The sequence below is a fragment of the Belonocnema kinseyi genome, chromosome 3 (genome assembly GCF_010883055.1).
Source record: "Belonocnema kinseyi isolate 2016_QV_RU_SX_M_011 chromosome 3, B_treatae_v1, whole genome shotgun sequence".
Taxonomy (NCBI): domain Eukaryota; kingdom Metazoa; phylum Arthropoda; class Insecta; order Hymenoptera; family Cynipidae; genus Belonocnema; species Belonocnema kinseyi.
The window spans coordinates 71,248,555-71,267,024 of NC_046659.1; the positions used below are offsets into that span (position 1 = coordinate 71,248,555).

The 18,470-nt window shown below is 27.9% G+C and overlaps 1 protein-coding gene across 1 annotated transcript in view; it reads left to right on the plus strand.

The window, feature by feature from the left end:
* Positions 1-18,470, plus strand: part of LOC117170239 (collagen alpha-1(XVIII) chain-like) — a 611,475-nt gene that overhangs the window by 564,105 nt on the left and 28,900 nt on the right. The window contains 4 exon segments of the mRNA XM_033356868.1: positions 5,998-6,083; positions 6,162-6,267; positions 9,058-9,234; positions 9,710-9,907. Of these exon segments, the coding sequence (XP_033212759.1) occupies positions 5,998-6,083; positions 6,162-6,267; positions 9,058-9,234; positions 9,710-9,907 (567 nt within the window).

Here is an 18,470-nt window from a genome sequence, read left to right on the forward strand (position 1 = left end):
GGACTATTTGAGGCTAAGAGCATTAAAAAAATATTTGATATATTTTCGGAAATCTTTCAAAATCTTAAATTCTAAAATTCCTAAATATATGTTAAGTTTTTTGAATCATTCCTAAATGGTCTTGAAGTCTTTCGGATTTACTTTTAACAATTGTAAAAATAATTTTTAATGTTTTAAAATATTTTTCAATATTCTCTTCAAATTAGTTTCTCAATATATAGAATCACATTCAATATTCCCAGGTATCTAATGACATTTTTGCGAAGTTAAAAGAATTGCCTTAAAATCTTCCAGATTCTTTTTTTACAATTTCGAGAATCTTCTGGAATGCTTTAAAATCTTTTCAAATATTTCCTTAACAAAAATATTGCACAATAAAAAATAATATAAAATTTTCCCAGGAATCTTAAGAAATTTGTTCATTCTTTTGAAACCATTCAGAATGCTGAAAAAGCCTCTAATTTTTTGGTTAGAAATTTTCAAAAATTTACATTTTGCTTTGAATTCTTTGAAATCTTTTCAAGTTGAAACTTAATTTTATAGCTTTAAAATTGCCTACATTCTTTCCAGTAATTTTATTAAAATATTTGAAATGTTTTCAAATATTTAAGAATAATAAATCATTTTTAATTTTCCCTGGAATCTTAAAAACAACATTTTATTATCTCAAACTTTTCAAAATCCTTAAAAAACTTTCAGATTTTATTTTAAAATCTTAAACTATCTACAGTTGGTTAAAAAAATTTTAACTTTTCAAATGTTAAATTATGGTTTTATTATTGTTATTATCAAATTAGAGAGATGTAGTAAAATCTTATGAACAGAATATTATTTCCACATCTGAAAAAAAACAGTTACCATTAAAACTCTCTATTCTATTAATAATTTTTAAAAATATTCAGAAATAAATTTTTTCCTCAAAGAAATTTACGCATTTGGAAATTTTAATTTAATAAATTGATGATACAGAAAATTCTTAGTCTTTAATAATAGACAAGTGCATATAATCTCATTTGATATGGTCAGGAGGTTCTGAATTTTAAAATTAAAATTCCTCATTTGCGAACATCAATTCACAAAATTGCTGAAAATTTCAATGATGAATTCAAGAATAAAAGATAAAGATTTTAGAGAATTTCGCTTCACCTATTTTTTAAACAGGACTGCTGAAATCTTAAATAAATAAATTATTCTAATCTATATTTAATTAAATGCTTAATACTTATTAATATTTATAGAAATATTTTTTTGCAACTTTAATTCTCCTTCATCATTTTTGGATTTAATTACAATTACTACAATTTCTGAGTTTCCGGTCCAAGTTGAACTAGAAATGATTTACTTTCATTTTAATTATTCGTTTTTACATACGCGTAAATAATTGGGTACTTTAAAAAAAAACCCGCTCTGGAAATTCCCCTAATAATTCACAAAGGTGACAATTAATTACTTCTACATTCCACAAATTATTGGGCTAGAGTAATTTCAGTTAGAATTCTTTGAAACGCGCAAATATTGCATATTTCCATATTTTAAGTACTAAATCGATTACGCAATATTGATCATTATTACGCGTTATTATGCAATTGCTGCGCGATAAGTTTATGGAGTAGTATGCAAGTGAATACCCCCTCGATGAATTCAACCTTAAATTTGATAAATTGAGCAATAGCAGCTTATTCAAAAGCGTATCAGATTTTTAATAAAAAATAATTGCAAGATTTTCGAGACATATCGTTACAGCACTTTTTTATTTAGATGGGAATGAGAATAATTAATTAAAATCAATAATTTGTATAAAAATAAATATATTTCTAAGATTTTCTAATAATACTCGCTTGCTATAGAACTGATTTTTTTTAAATTTTTATTTATTTTCACTTTACTTTTACAACAAAGCAAGGAATTATTTGTGCTTCAAAGGACAGGAAATAAGAAAACGGAAGGTAGTTTTCGAATCTTAGGCAGAAAGTTCGAGTTCAAATGTTTTCTAGAGCAGAAACTAACTGAGGATTAGAGGAAGTCCTTTGAATTTTATGAGTATGTACTCTTGTATTTATGTACTGATATTGATAGAAAGAACAGGTTGCTTCTGATCTAAGACTGTCCTCGATGAGGTAAAAGATACTGTTGATAATAACCAGGTTTCTTGATAAAACAACTGTCTATAAAAATTGTAGCATTATTCAAAAACAATATTATTAAAAATAAGACGAAATTGTTTATACAATTAGGTTTGTTAACTTGAATTAAATGATGGACCGCTGTGGCCGAAAAGTTGATAATATGTTGAAAACTTCGGAAAAACCGCGACTTTCCTACTCTATTCTAAGCAAAAATTACTAGAAACAATAATAATTTTATTTTTTAGAGGAAATTAGGCGATACATGTCTTTTCGATTTGCAGAAAAAATTCCAATTATATACAAATTATATATATATATATATATATATATATTGTTTCAGAAATTATATTTCCTCTTAAAATATGATTCATTTTCTGATAAAGTGTTATCTCAACACTTTATTCGCATTTTCCTTACAATTCAGACAGACTTAGTAAGATGTTATAGGAAATCTAATCATATTGAATATTTTAAAACCGAAATATACTTAACTCCCGATATTAGAACGGTTTCGCCATGAGTTGCATTGGCCTTGATTCTCATTCGGAGCAATCCAGACATAAACAAGCAGGGCTACACGATTCACTTGTTTTGCGTTTGGAATCATGACGCAACATGATGCAACTAACGCACTGAGAGTGTGACCTTCAAACTATTTGTCACGCTTAACTGAGCGTATCCTCGCTTGCTGCCCCGCGGCTCCTATCATCATGAAACTACGGAGAGTATCAGTTCTAGGTACATCGTAAGCCGGGGGTTCTTGTATCGGAAATTGAGTTTATTTAATAAATAATCTCTCGCAAAACTAATATTGAATTTGATTAACTGAGTTTTAAAAAACAAGTTTATAATTTTATATTTCTAAATAATATCTCGAAGAAAATTTTAAAGTTCTTTTACTGAATTTTGTAGAAGGTATGAAAATCTCTATTTTCAGAATATTTTATCATCAAAGTTTTACAGACACTAAACGATAGTAGCAGTAAGGTTGGTCCAGAAACTTTTTCCTCTTCACTGCACGAGGTGAAGCTTTACACGGATTATGGGGGAGTTACGAGTTTACAATTTATAAAATTACTATGTTGTTTCAGCTTGAACGACTGCAAAATTGTGCTCCTGAAACTTTGTTTTTACCTGAAACTCAGCGAAGATTTAGAAAAATTGTGCTCTTACGTCATCCCAAAAATTTCTGAACTTAATCTCATAAAGTTTAATTCTGCTCTCAAGAGAAAAAAAAACATTAACGTTTTTATTATACACATTCCCTAAAATACTTGTAATATATAAGAATACTTTAACCTTTTTGGATTCTAATAATAGTTGCAGTAAAAATAATCAGATTTTCGAAATCTATTACAATTGAAAAATTATATTTTAAGCAGAATTCGATTCCTTAACCTTCTTAATTGACTATATCAAAATTTCGAATGATTTTAAACCTTATAGAAAGTTTATAACTTTCCCCTAAGTCTTTCAAAATTTTAAAATGTTATTTCTTCGGCATTACATTATCCCAAAGTGGAATCTTTTAAAATTAAATAATTTCGAATTGAAAGCATATTTGTCGAAACATTATATTATTCGAAAATAATTATATTTTGTAGTTGAAAAAACTATTAGAAAGAATGAGTAGTGAAAGAATTATTTTAACCTAAAATGTCTACAATTGCTTAAATGAACATTTAAATTGAAGCTATTCAAAATTGAAAACTTTTATTAATTGCATAAATCTCAATTCATTGTCTTCAATTTAAAACAGCATGTGACTCAAACTTGTACACTTTTAAAGACTTAATTCATATTCTGAATTCTATGAATATTGTAAATTCCTAGAATTCTTCGAATACCCTAAATCCCCTGAAGTCTTTTAAGTCCCAAAATTAATAGATTTTCGTGAATTCCGTCAATCCTTCTGAATTCCTATTAATTCTTTTCATTATTTTGTAGTCCTTGGATTTCTCAGAATTCAGGAAATTTCGGAAATACTTTACATTTACTGAATTCTTTCAAATCCTTTAATTTCTTTAATTCATCGGATTTTCTTGAATATTCGGAATTCTTTTAATTCCGTGGAATTCCGGAAATTCTCATAATTCAAGAAATTTCTGCAATACTTTAAATTTTCTGAATTCCAAAAATATTCTAAATTCTTTAAAACGCCTTATTTTTTTCTATTTATCTGAATCCCTTGAATATTTAGAATTCTTTGAATTCCTTGGAAGTCCGGAAATTCTCATAATTCAGGAAATCTCTGTAATACTTTAAATTTCCTGAATTGCTCCAATATTCTGAATGATTTAAAAGCCCTCCATTTATTCAAATGAATCTGAATCCCTTGAATATTCTTATTTTTTCAAATCTCTGAATCCCTGCACTTCTTCTGAGTTCTTTGCAGTATTTTGTAGTCCTTGAAATTTAGGGAATTTAGATGACTGAGAAAGTTCTAACGATTTCAAATATTCTGAATCCATTCTAATCCCTAAATCAGTTTCAGGTCAGCCCTGAAGATGTGAACTGCAATGTTCACGAAACGTCGGCAAACAATTCGTAGTAGTTTTTTACACGAGTGAAACCCGAAATATCTCTTTCTTCTGAATTCTTTGCATTATTTTGAATTCATTGGAATTTTTAGATTTCTTGAAATAATGTAAATTTCCTGAATTCCTCAAGTATTCTGAATTCTTTGAAATCTCCTAATTCCTTATATTCATCTAAATTCCTTGAACATTCTGATTTTTTTTGTTCTCCCTAAATTCCTTTACTTCTTCTGAACTCTCTGCATTATTTTGAATTCCTTGAAATTTTTAAAATTCAGGACATTCCTGAAATAATTGAAATTTCCGGAATTCCCTTCTGAAATTTTTTAAATCCTAGTATTCCTTATATTCATCTAAGTTCTTTAAATAGTCTAAATTCTTTAAAATCCCTAAATTCCCGCACTTTTATTGATTCATTGCATTATTTTGAAGTCCCTGAAATTCAAGGAATACAGATGATTGGGGAAATTTCAAGGATTTCAAAATAATGCAAGGAATTCAGGGATTTTTTGCAGGAGTTTAAATGCATTCTCAGCAACTCGAAAGAATCAAAAGGATCACATAACATTCAAAAAATGAAAATAATTCAAAGGAATAGAATAATCAAAATTATTAACCTAATATTGATGCATATTTGAAATTTCACTATTGATTTATATAATGACTTTGAATTGAAATCCTTCAAAATGAATTAATTTCCGAAAATCATTAAAAACTGAATATTTTTAAGCTAGCTTTCCAACTTCCCAAGCCCCTTTCCACATTTATCTGAAAAGAAATACAAAATTCTTCAATGAAATATAAAACCATGCCTCAGAAAAAAATTCGGTTGAAATTATTAAACTGTAAAATAACAATTTTGAATTATAGTAACCTTTCTTTATATTTATATATTATTATTTAGCAGCTTAATATTTTCCACGCGCTCTAAAGTGCATAAAATTGCTAGTATAAATAATAAATATACTGGGTAGTGACCAGTATTAATTTTATTCTCAGAAAGCACATACTGTAATTAAAAATTAGTAACAAAATATCTGTTATAACCCTTGCTCAATACTAAAATAACTCTTTAAGATTCTAAGTAAACAAAAAAAAGTTATCATTGCTGGACAGCAACAATTAAAAATTCGTTTTTAATTTCTCCTCTGTATTTGAACATTTCATGGGCTCCAACTGAATTAAGCAGCTCATTTTCTCTCTTCTCTTCTAGAGCACTAAAACTTCTGCTTATGAACTAACTTTAAATTTTAATATAGCCCATCCTGCAGGTAACATCCGACGCACGACTGAAGCAAAGGAGAGCAATGGATAACAATTTCTTCTTTTTGCAGGTTGGCTCTGATGAGGATGAGGAGACGGACGAGGAAGTTAATCCACCCCCGCTTATTACACCCCCACCCCCTAACCCGGATGGTAAGTACGTTTTTGAAACGGTCGAGAATCGTCCATTGACGGCGCCAGGACTTTTTAAAAATGATACCTCGTTTATAGTCAGAGGTATGAAAGGCGAAAAGGGTGACAAAGGTGACAAGGGTGAAACTGTGAGAGGCCCTCCGGGACCTCCAGGTCCTCCAGGAAACGGCTTCGACCTTAACGATGAGGTGAGCACAATATTTCCCTCTTTTCAACTCAACTTCCGTTATTAAACTTTCATATTTTCTTCGTTTGTCTCTCTCATGTTTTTAAATTCTTTTTTCAAAGTGACTAGAACAATTGGCCCCCAAATCTAAATACAAGAAAATTCCTTAATTCGCAAAATTTTTTTTATCATTGGCTTGTACAGAATAACAAGCAGAGACTTTTTCCCATTAACCTTTTTTTTGCTCCGATGATTATTTTTAATAGTAAAAATTTTAAACTGAAAACATTTTCCCGAAAATCAATAAGTGAATAATGCGATAATCGTCATGAGTCGGCCAAATATAATTGAAAGGGTTTGAAATTTTTTAGACATGTAAATTATACTCTCGAGATGCCTACAAAATAATGAAAAGGTTGGAAATTACCTTTTGTTTAATAATATTTAATTTCAAATTAGGATGGTTCGATTACGTTTTTCTAGTTTCGCCGACAAAGAGTATTGAGGAAACTTCAAATTAAAAATAACTTCCACGAAGAAAGTTGTTGTATATAGTGGAAGGAAGATTTCTGGAAAGTTTTAGATAGATTAATTAAAAATTGGCGAAAATATGTACTTCGTAAAATTGTGCACGATGCTGCGCCGTACCCAGCCCAACGGGGCTCAGTCTTAACTGTATAATCGTTACAGCGTCGAGTACTAGTTTACAAAATACATATTTCCCTCAATTTTTAATGAATCTCTCTAAAACTTTCCAGAAATTTCCTCTCAGCTATATAGAACAACTTTCTTGTCGGAAGTTAATTTACATTTGAAGTCCCCCCAATTTTTTTTCTCAGTAAAACTATAAAAACGTTGCTACCGACCCGTTCTGATTTGCAATTGGATATTATTAAACGAATGGTATTTTCCAAATTTTTTATTATTCTTAAAATATCCCTAGAGTATACTTTGTATGTGTACTGAATTTCGAACGGTTTCAATAGTACGTAGAGATTTCTTCGAAAAATATTCCTGTTGTTTTTTTTTCTAATTGAGAATTGAATGTTTTTTATGCCTGTAATATATAATATAATACGATAATATTAATGCAAATAATAAATTTTCAAAAAATACATAATATCCTCCTGTGTGCTACTAAGGAAGTTATCTTCTTCGTAACTTACGATACAAATTTAGTGCAGTGTTTAAAATTATAAATTAATAAATATCAATCAATTTAAAAAGTTGATTGAACAAAAAATATTATCTTATAAGGCTTTTGGGCAGAAACTCTACCCACAAAATTCAATTGCCTCATTTTACTTCATAAATACTCGCGATACTAACAATACTATCAATACTAGCAATATTAGCAATAATAATGATATATAATGCCTTTCATGTATTAGGCTTTAACCATCTTAAGTCTGAGATCGAAATTAATATAATTATACTTTTCCAAAAATATATAATATGTATGATGGTAAGAAAGTCACCTTTTTCGTTACTCACAATTGAAATTTAAAATAATAAAAAAAAATAATAAATTTAAAAAAAAATTAATTAATCAATAATAATCATTTTAAAGGTAGATATTTATCATATACTTCTAAAATCTTTCTAAAGAATTTCGGTACATTTATTTACAAAAAAATTATTTTATAAAGCTACTAGCGATACTAGCAATATCAGCAATACTAGCAATATTAGCAATAAATATAGGGTCTGTTCAAAAAATACGTAACGCCTTTAGGGGGGGGGGGGCTCACCTCGAGCGTGACGCTAATCTTAAAATTATATGCACTTACTATAAAAAACGTTACTTAGGGGGCGGGGAGTTCAAATTTTTAGAAAAAAGCGTTAAATATTTTTTGAACCCATATTGTATAATTACACTTGTTCAAAAATATATAATATACTCCTTTGTGCTTGGTAAGGAAGTTATCTTTTTCGTAATTTACCATCGAAATTTAGTGCAGTGTTTAAAATAATAAATTCATAAATAATAATCAATTGAAAAAGTAGATATTTATCAAATATTTTTAAAACCTTACTGCCGAATTTGAGTACTTTAATTTAAAAAAATGTTCTTTTATAAGGCTGCTGGACAGAAGCTCCGCCCACAAAATCCAATTGCCTTATTTTGCTAGATACCCAGGCGGAAATATTCTATATAGTTTGTATATAGTGTGAAGTATTATATATAATATTCATTTGTTTTATACATTTTTTGTATAAAACAAATGAATATTATATATAAATCTTTAGACTATATACAAACTATATATAATTTTTCCGCCTGGGTAAATACTAGCAATACATATTTGGTAAATACCAAGTGGTACTCTTTTTTTACTAGAAGATACGCTTCCTGCAGTTTTTGTGCGACTTAAAACTAGATCATGGGACTGCAGCCCGGCTTACACAATAGCTAGCGTGTTTTATTTTACAGGCGCATAAAAACACTCAGTTTTCAATTACAAACAAAAAACAACAAAAACATTTTTCAAAAAAATCTCCACGTTCTGTACTGTATAATTTCCTTTATATTATATGGTTAAAATATTACATTAAAAGATGCATTCTCGTAGACGTATTACAGATCTAGAGAAAGCCCAAGTCATTTTAAGAGCCTTAATGAATCAAAGAATTGTATACACTTTTTGCATCAGGTTTCCTTTTAGAGAAAAATTTTTTAATTGTTTGAATTGATGAGTGATTCTGTATTTGAAAATAATAGAGATAAAAGAATATTTTCGTTTTCGGTGGAAATTTGATTAAGTTAAGGGATGATTTTTCTTTTTTAATTTAAAAAATGATTTAATTTTAGGAATATATAGTGAATATGCCAAGAGGTCCGCCAGGTCCGAAAGGTGACCAGGGAAATTGCAGCTGTAATGCTACAGCTTTGCTGACGTCCTTTACGATGCCGAAAATGATTCAGGGTCCCAAAGGAGAAGCTGGAATAGCTGGAAAGGAAGGAAAACAGGGACAAATGGGACTCACGGTACTGGAAGATCGAATCTAAGATATTTTTCTCCATTTTGCCGAATGTCAATAAATCTCAAGCAACCGTCCTACTGCGTTCCGTATAACTATATATATATATACCTACATATATCACTATTCCATAATTTTATACGTCGCCCTGCAATGCGCTCTGAAATGTCGATTTCTTCCACTGCTTTTATTATCCACAGTAAACTTTGTTGCTTGACCCTTTACGAGTGAAATATTCGAAAAATCCTCTCCCTTGATAATAAAAATGGTCATTCGGTAGCAAAAATGGTCATTCGAATATTGTAATTATTCCTTGATATCTATGGCGTCATGGTTAGCGATTACTGGAAGAGATTTAGTCATAACGTGGGTGCTTTACTGAATTTTTTCCAAAAGAGTTTTAAGATAATAAGACATTTTTTGATGCGGATGTGAAGTTTGAATTTTAGGACAGGTTTTTGAATTTGAATTTATTTGTTTAGGGTGCTGCTGGACCTCCAGGGGAGAGAGGACAACAGGGTCCTTTAGGGCAAAAGGGGGATAAAGGTGATATTGGAATGACTGGGCCAGAAGGATCTCAGGGTCAAAAGGGCGATCCTGGAAGAGATGGAATTCCAGGCGAAAAGGGAGCTCAAGGACCTCCAGGACCTCCAGGCAAAGGAGAATTTTCCGGTTACGATGTAAGTAAAGTTAATCAATTTAATTAATTATAGAAGACGTCAAACTTCACTTAGAAACTGATATTAAATTTAAGAGCATATTTAAATATTTATATTTATATTTGAATTTAGAGCAAACCAATATTTTGCAGTTGTCAGATTTAAAAAAAATATATGTTAATTTAATATCTAAAAGCCTTTGAAATGCGAAGAGTGTGAAGTAGAAAACTGAGAGATATGAGACTAGAAAATTGAAGAAAATTGAAAAAAAATGTAATCTTAAAAGCCTTATTTTCTGAAATTCAATTATATTTTCCAATATCTTTATATATTTTATATTCTATTTTTATTAGATTGCATATAATGTAGATTTTTTATAAATATATTAAATTGACCAATTTTAAAACTCCCGAATAATAAAATTACCGAACGGTTTATAATATTACCGAATTAGAACATTTCTGAATAATGAAATTCTGGACAGTTTATAATATTACCGATTTTATAAATTCCCGGATAGTAAAATTTCGGAAAGAAAATTGCCGAATTATAAAATATACGAACTAGAAAATTCCAGCAGTTAAACATTTTTTTTAATTAGTAAATTTAGAAAAAATACAATAATCAAATATTCTTATCAAAGAAGTTTTATTTATGTTTAAATTTTTTAAATCATTGTTTCATTGTTTAAATTGAAAAAAATAATAATTAAAAAAATTATTTTTCTGTGTAAAAAATGTTGCTTGAAAAATTTTTCTGATTGTTAAAATTCGGGAATATTATAGTTCGGATATTTAATAATTCAGGAATTTTCTGTCAGAAAATTTATTATTAAAAAATTTTTCATATCGACAATATTATAAACTCTTCAGGAATTTTATTATTTGGGGATTCTATTTTTCGAGAATTTCCCAATTCGGGATTTTCACAGTTTCGGGAATTTTATTTTACTAGATTCTTTAGTTGTCCGAGAATTATATTATTCGAAAATTTTTCAATTTGGTGATATTATAAACGGTTCGAGAATTTTATTATTGGAGAATTTTCTTATTCGGGAATTTTTCAATTTGCGAATTATTTATTCTAGAATAAATTGTTATTATTGATAAATAATAAATAAAAAATAAATTATAATAAATAAATACAAACAAATTATTATATGAATAAATTATTATTCGGAAATCTTACAGTGTCGTGAATTTTATTTGAATAACATTTTATTCTGAAACTACTCGTATTTCTATACCAAAAGTCGTAACATCCGAATTAGTTCGTAAAATTTCTCTTGAATTTAATATTAGAAATTAATTTCTATGGAATTTCTTTTCAATTTTAATTGAATTTTGCAAAATACCTACTTCTACCAATTTTAATGAACTTTGTTATATAAAAATTCAAAGGAATTCTTATTTAAATAATACAAATTTTCTACAATCCAGTTTCAAGTTAAGCTAAATCTCACAAGTATACTTGTAATTTTTCTTAAATTTCCATAAAATTTGTTCCTAAACAAATAGAATTACATTTTGAAATTCAATATAGTTTGTATTTGAAAATCGTGTGACAATTGTTGAATAAAAATTTATTATAATTTCATAACGTTTTTCTGCTTTAGTACTAGAAATTCTATACAATTTTGGCTGAAAATAAAAACATGTAAAATGTTGAACTACGTGGTGACATTCATAAAATAGCCAGAAACAACAATTATTTCAATTACTAAATGCTATATCAAAATTTTGTGCAGAAAATTTTCATTCTATGACCTCACAGCGAAAAATTACATTATAAAAGTTTAATACACATCCATAATAAAAATATTTCTCATGATCATTTTTCTTACAAAATTATAATTGTTAAGATGTCAATATTATTCAATATTTTTATTATAATAAATATTGATCAAAAAATACTGAACAAAATAGTTTAATCTCGAGTTCAATTTGAACTGGGTAGAAAACTATTTATTGATGTTGTAATTTAAATTGAGTGTTTAATTATGATAATAAACAATAAAATGTTAGCAGTTTTTCCCCTCATATATCATCACCGCAGCTGCCGGAGAAAGCAGTCGTTTTCAACTTTTAAGCCTGAAAAATCGTTTAAAAAATTGGAAATGTTTTCTAAGTTTCTTACCTAAAACCTGAGACATGGGTATTGTGGATTATGACGGTGAATAATTGAAAAGAAAGTGTCACCCCCCCCCCCCTAGCTGTCGGGAAAAGCAGTCGTTATCAACCCCTAAGTCTCAAAAGTTAAAGACAAAAAATTCTTAAATGTGTTCCAAGTTTTTTGTCTAAAATTTAATTAATGAATGTTATAGATATTGAAGGTAAATGATTGAAAATAAAGTTTCATCCTACTAGCTGTCAGGAAAAGCAGTCGTTATCAGCCCCAAAGTCTCAAAAACCAAATAAAAATTTTCAAATGTGTTCCAAATTTTTCACATAAAATCTGAGGCATAAATTTTGTAGCCGGTTCGGTTTTGTAATTCCTAGAATTTGTGGTCCACGCAGTTTCTCAGGCGCCAGGGCGAGAGGCGTTTGCAACTCGCCTCGGAAGGGCCGCAGTGCGCGAGTACTTAGTGAAGTATATTGCGCAATATTTTGCTTTAAAATTAGAAACTGTTTAGGCGGCTCTGACTGCTTACATTTTAAGGATAACGATTTAGTAGCAAGGCCAGTGCGAGGCAACCCCCCAAACTGTTATTATATGGGACTTTAAGTGTAATAATAGGGATTACTCCATAAGCGTTTTTCGACGAGTGAATTCCCACTGGAAAAAAAATTACGAAACGTAGTGCAAGTTTATTAATTTAAATTCCACGTTTAATTTAAATTTGCACCTCTTTATTTCAGGTAATCTCTCTTTTCTTCTGTCTTCTCAAGAGGAGAAATATGCTGAATAGTAGTGCAACGCGTATACCTCCTTCGGGAATAGATAGCCGTATTCGTAATGCGCGAACAGGTCCGACTTTGCAGCCTTCCTATCTGCTTGCACCAACTCCTCCTCTTTATCCCTAACACCCCATCATCTCTTATTCCTATCTCTTTTTTCCCATCCCAGTTTCTAGAAACACGATTTTAAGTCACATTCATGATAACATCTAGAAGAAAAACTGGACTTGAAACGTCGTGATAAAATAATTTTGCGGAATTTTCAAAATCGTGCATGTTGAAAAATACCGAAACAGAAATTTCCTGAAAAATGAAAATTCTTGAAAGCAAATTCAAGTGTCGAAAAGTTTCTCGAAATTATATATTGCAGGCATTTTTAAAACCCAAATTTTCTAATTCCTGATAAGTGTCAATTTACGAAATTAGTAAAATTTCGAGTTCTCAAATTCCCGAAAAAATGTAATAGTACACTTGACAATAAATATTTCACATAAAACAAAAAATTATTCTAACAGGAAAAATTTCTTTAGGGGATTTGAAATTTTGGCAATGTACTGTTTACGGCAATTTGGAAATTGGGCAACTTCCGAAACATATATCAAAATGGGATAGGCATGTGCAACAATCAAGCTCATTAGCACTGGAATGCCCTCCCATTAATAAAGTCACGAGTATAGTCCAGAGAGGAACTTGCTTCATTACGAAGTTCAGAATAGAGGAACGCTCATTGATTCTCACAAAACTAGTGACATCAGATTACTAAACAAAACAAAAAAAATTCTCGTCCTTTACGCGCATGTATACTTTTTTTTATTTGAGGGGAAAATCATTTTTAATCCAAAATAGAAATTTCAAAAAACTATTTACTCTCGATATTCATTTGTTTTTAAGGTTGTAGAAATATAATTTTTCTAAGATACTTGAGAAAATTCGAAAAAAATTTGAAATTTTGAGAGGTGTCTCAATTTCAACAAAAAAGTTAATCATCAACCAAATAGTTACATTTTTAACAAAAAGGATAAATTATCAACTAAAAATTTAATAGTGGATATTTCAATCCAAAATTAAAAAAAAAATAATCAATTGACAAATTTAAAACAAAATAGTTAAATCGTTGACCAAAAAAGATTATTTTTCAAGAAATATATTTTCAACCAAGAAGATAAATTCTCAACGACAATTTAAAAACAAAATCTAACAACACACAAAAATTTTCAAACAAAATAATAATGTTCATCAACATAGATCATTTTTCTAACAAACAAATTTTTTACGTAGTAGTTCAACTTTTAACAATTTAGTTGCATCCTTAACGAAAAAAGATTATTTTTCAACCAGTTCTATTTCTAACAAAAAAAGATTAAATATTTTCCAAATAAGGCAATATTTCTCCAAGATAGTTTAATTTTTTATCTCGAAAGTATGAATTTTCAAATAAAAGCTATAACTTTTTAACCAAAAATGAAGTAGCCAAATTTTCAGTTATAAAATTAATGTTGAACAATAACAACAGCAAAAAACAAATTCATTAAAAAATGACAAAATTTTTGAACAGCTGGAGATTGGCAGGAAGATCAATTGAACTAATTTAATTGTTTAAATTATTTATCTCAATAAAACTTGTTCAGTTCTACAGTTGTACTTCATACATTTTTGTTCTCTTTTTGTCGGTATTTAGATTTTTGTTCTTTCTGTTTTTTTCAGCATTTTTCATTTTCATGGTTTTATCTGCCTTTGCTCCTCCTTTCGGCAGTGGTTTGCAAATTTAGCGCATTTCTCAACTAATTCTGCGACGCATTTCTTAGCCTGGGCTTTAAACAATTTTGCGCCTTGTTTTAAATTCTCAGCTAATTTTTTACAGCAATTTTCAGTGGACTTTACACAAAAAATAATTTTCTTATATTTACAATAAGCATTTTTATACACATTAATTACCCTATTATTGCTCTTTTAAATATTGCTTGCATGCTCGATATTGCTATACAGAGAATTTTGTTCTCACGTACTGGAATGTCAAAAATCTTTTGAAAGTTATATCAAATATGGATAACAACATTTAAGAATAAAAAATATTTTGCGTGATATTATAGACTTTTCTATCTGAATGAGACTGAGTTTTATAAACCCAAATAAAAGAAATTGCTATTAATAATTTATGAATGTTTTGAAATCTTATAGTATATTCTATAAAAATTAATTTTCAAATATAAAAAATCATTAAAAATTGTCAGATATCTTAAGGAAATTTTTTTATTCTCCTGAAACCTTACCAAATTCTTAGACAACTTCTAAGCCGTGTGTTCGAAATCTGCATTTTGTTTTAAATAAAATTATTTTTTATCCTTTTAAAACTTTTTATATCTTTTAAATTTATTAGAATTTTTCCTGAAATGTTGTAACTATGCAGAAGTGAAAAATTTCTCGTTGAAATCTTCTACATTCCTTTCCGAAATTATAGGAAAACATTTTTAATCTTTTTACATATTTTTATATATTTTATTTAAATTAATCTAAATTAAATTATCTTGAAAAAAATGCATTATCTTAAAACCTTCAAAATCCTTTTTAAAAACTTTAAAATATTATTTTAAAATATTCGAAAATTAACAATCCTTTTTTAAATATGTCAATACCAGTAATTTTGTTGTTAGTGGAATGGATATTTTTTACCGTTACCGGCAGTCTATTCTTTACATTTCTGAAACTAGCTATTTTAAGTTTTTTACAATAATTTCATTTTTATCATCTTTTTGAATACATGCAAAAGTTAAAAAAAAATATACTCAGGTTGCAAAATTTTGAGAACAGAATAATTTCCTAATGTTAAAAACCATTTTTAATTAAAATTTTATCTTTTTTTTTTATACTGACTAAAACATCTTTTAGGACGTGAACATTTTTTCGAATGTAATTTTCAATTTTTTCTAATAAACAATGCAACATATCACAAATGAGGCTGCGGTATTTTGGAAGCATTTTTTAGAAAATTCGATTTTTCTTGAATCCCAATGTGAAGCAGTATTTTACAAGATAATTGCTATTTTATTACTTGTGAAATTTGTCAGAGTATTATTTGCGATCAACTGAATGAGATTGAAAAATACTGTATGTTACAGATTTTTTTTTTTCATTTTTTGAGAATTTTAAATTAATCTTGCAATCATTATAAATATCAAAACATAAAATTATGTTCATACTATAAAATAAGTATCGGTTTATTTTCACTTTAGAATTATATATTAAAATGAAAATTATTCTGACAACCTGACCTAGACTTTTCCTTAAATTGTTCTTGATTTCAAATGTAATTGGTTATGATAAAAGAATAAACATAATACAAAATTATTATTATTATTTCATTTGAAAGAAGCTTAACCTGGATACAATTTATTTGCATCCCTTTGAATTGAAAAATGTAGAAAAGTTCCTTCTCAGTCAAAATATTTTATAAAAAGTAAATTTTAAAAAAATGAAAGGAATATTAAGTACAAAAAATTCAAGAACATGTTCGCATCACTAATAAAGCCGAGAAGATTACATTTAATTGTAGAAGTACAATGAAAAGTTACACGAAAATTGTTTAATTCTCGCTCAACCTATTTACATTAAAACAGACAATTGGAATAAAAACAGGTCACGAAATGTATTTGAATAAAATATGACTACCTTCTGTTCTGACGAATGATTTTTCTTCAGCGTTAAAATATTCCAAAACAGTGCTCGCAAGATTGGAATGAAAGAAACTTATATCATAAAGATACTTTCATTTTTTTGGTGTCAGTAAGTGTCATTCTATGGAAATTTCTAAATATTAAAACACATCTTCGTGGACAGTAGGGTGTTTTATAACGTGAATTTACTTCCAATAGAGACATCTATCTCTGGACCAATGAGTTTTCTTATAGGTTCCTAGTCAGACACAAACAAACTCGATTTCCCTCAGGAATACAGAAACCAATTTCTGGGTCGCCTTTATTGCAAATGTTACTATATCCACTGTGACGGTTTGCAAATCGCAAAAAAGTCGTCGAAACTTGTTTAAGAAAGGGTACGAAATATTTTCTTCTTTGTTGTTTATCTTCTTTTAGGGATTTTATTTACATGTATATTGGATGGGGAGCGTTCACATTTTACGTTACATTATTTGCGACCTTTCTACCCCCCCCCCCCGCCCTGTAACAGACGGTAACATTTCCTTTGGACCCCTCCCCCTTCTTTCATCGCCGTTTATTAATATTTTTTTGTATTATATTTATAAACGTAATAGACGTTTCTAAATAAATTTAAAAAAAAACGTTTTTTAAGATGATGTTTTATGTAGAATGCATGTTTAATATTATTTTTAGTCATACAATTATCAAAGTTACTTAACGCAAGTACTAATGCAAATTCACGAATTTAATACTTTTTATATACCATAAAGAATACAAAAGTAATATGAATAATAATACAATATAAAAATTTTAAATAACTATTCCTTTGTTAAAATTGTTTGAATACTTAAATTCAAACTCAAATTAAATTCTAAGTATTGAGAACAAGAAAATAAGTATGATCAGTTTGTCATTAAGTTTATATAAATATAATTTTCATCAAATTCTTGATATAATAATAAAATATTTTTTAATATTTCAGATACGTCAAAAAAGAATCTAGAAAAGTGTAGAGAAAATTTTGTTATTTTGCAGAATTTTACTCAATATTAGGAAAAATTCGAATCTTTTTAAAAGATCCTTAAAACTTTTAGAAGTATAGAAAAAAATAAAGAAATATTTGATAAATTTTCGGAAATGTTTTCAACTCTTTCAATTTAAAAATTTTTTAAATTTTTCCTAAACTTTTTTTTCAAATTCTTCAAAATTGAAAAAATGGCCTTCAAATCTTTCATATTCTTAATTGTCAATTTCAAAAATCTGTTGAAATTGTTTTAAATATTTTTCAATAATCTCTTAAAAATAATTTTTGGAAATAAAAAATTATTTGAATTCTTCTTATGAACCTAAATTCTTTTTAATTTATAATGAAACATTGCAAAAGTCTTCTAGAATCTTTACAAGTTTCAACAGGTCATAAAAATTTCAAAAATTTTAATGCATTAAGGAATTAAACATTTTTCATGCGTTCCTGAAATACTAAAAGTGTAGGATATTTTAAGAGATTCCAAGGGAATTTTAATGGATGTTAATCAATTTTAAAAGTTTTCTAAAGATTTTTGTCATTTTAGGGGATTTTGAATGCCCCCAATAAGATATTTTAACGAAGAACTTGTGAAAAAATAAAAAAATTTGCCTTGAGTTAAAAATTTGCCATGGATTTTGTAAGGAACTTTAATCTCTGAAGAAATATAGGGATTTTAAAACAGATTTAAAGTGGTTTTTATATTTCAAGATATTTAAGGCATTTTTAAGAGATTTGAAAAGTTTCAAGGAATTTAAGGGATCAGATTTCATTTCACCTCTGGGAAAAGGTTAGAAATATATGGAATTTGTTAAAAATTCGACTTTTTTGGTAAAAAATAATTTCCTTGGTTTAAAATTAATATTTGGTTTAAATTTATTTATTTAAATTAAAATTTGATTGTATTATAGAAACTCGTCTTTTTAGTTTAAAAATGCCACCATTTGTTCCAAAATTTATGTTTATTTTTTATTTACTAATAATAATTATTATATTATATATATTGTATC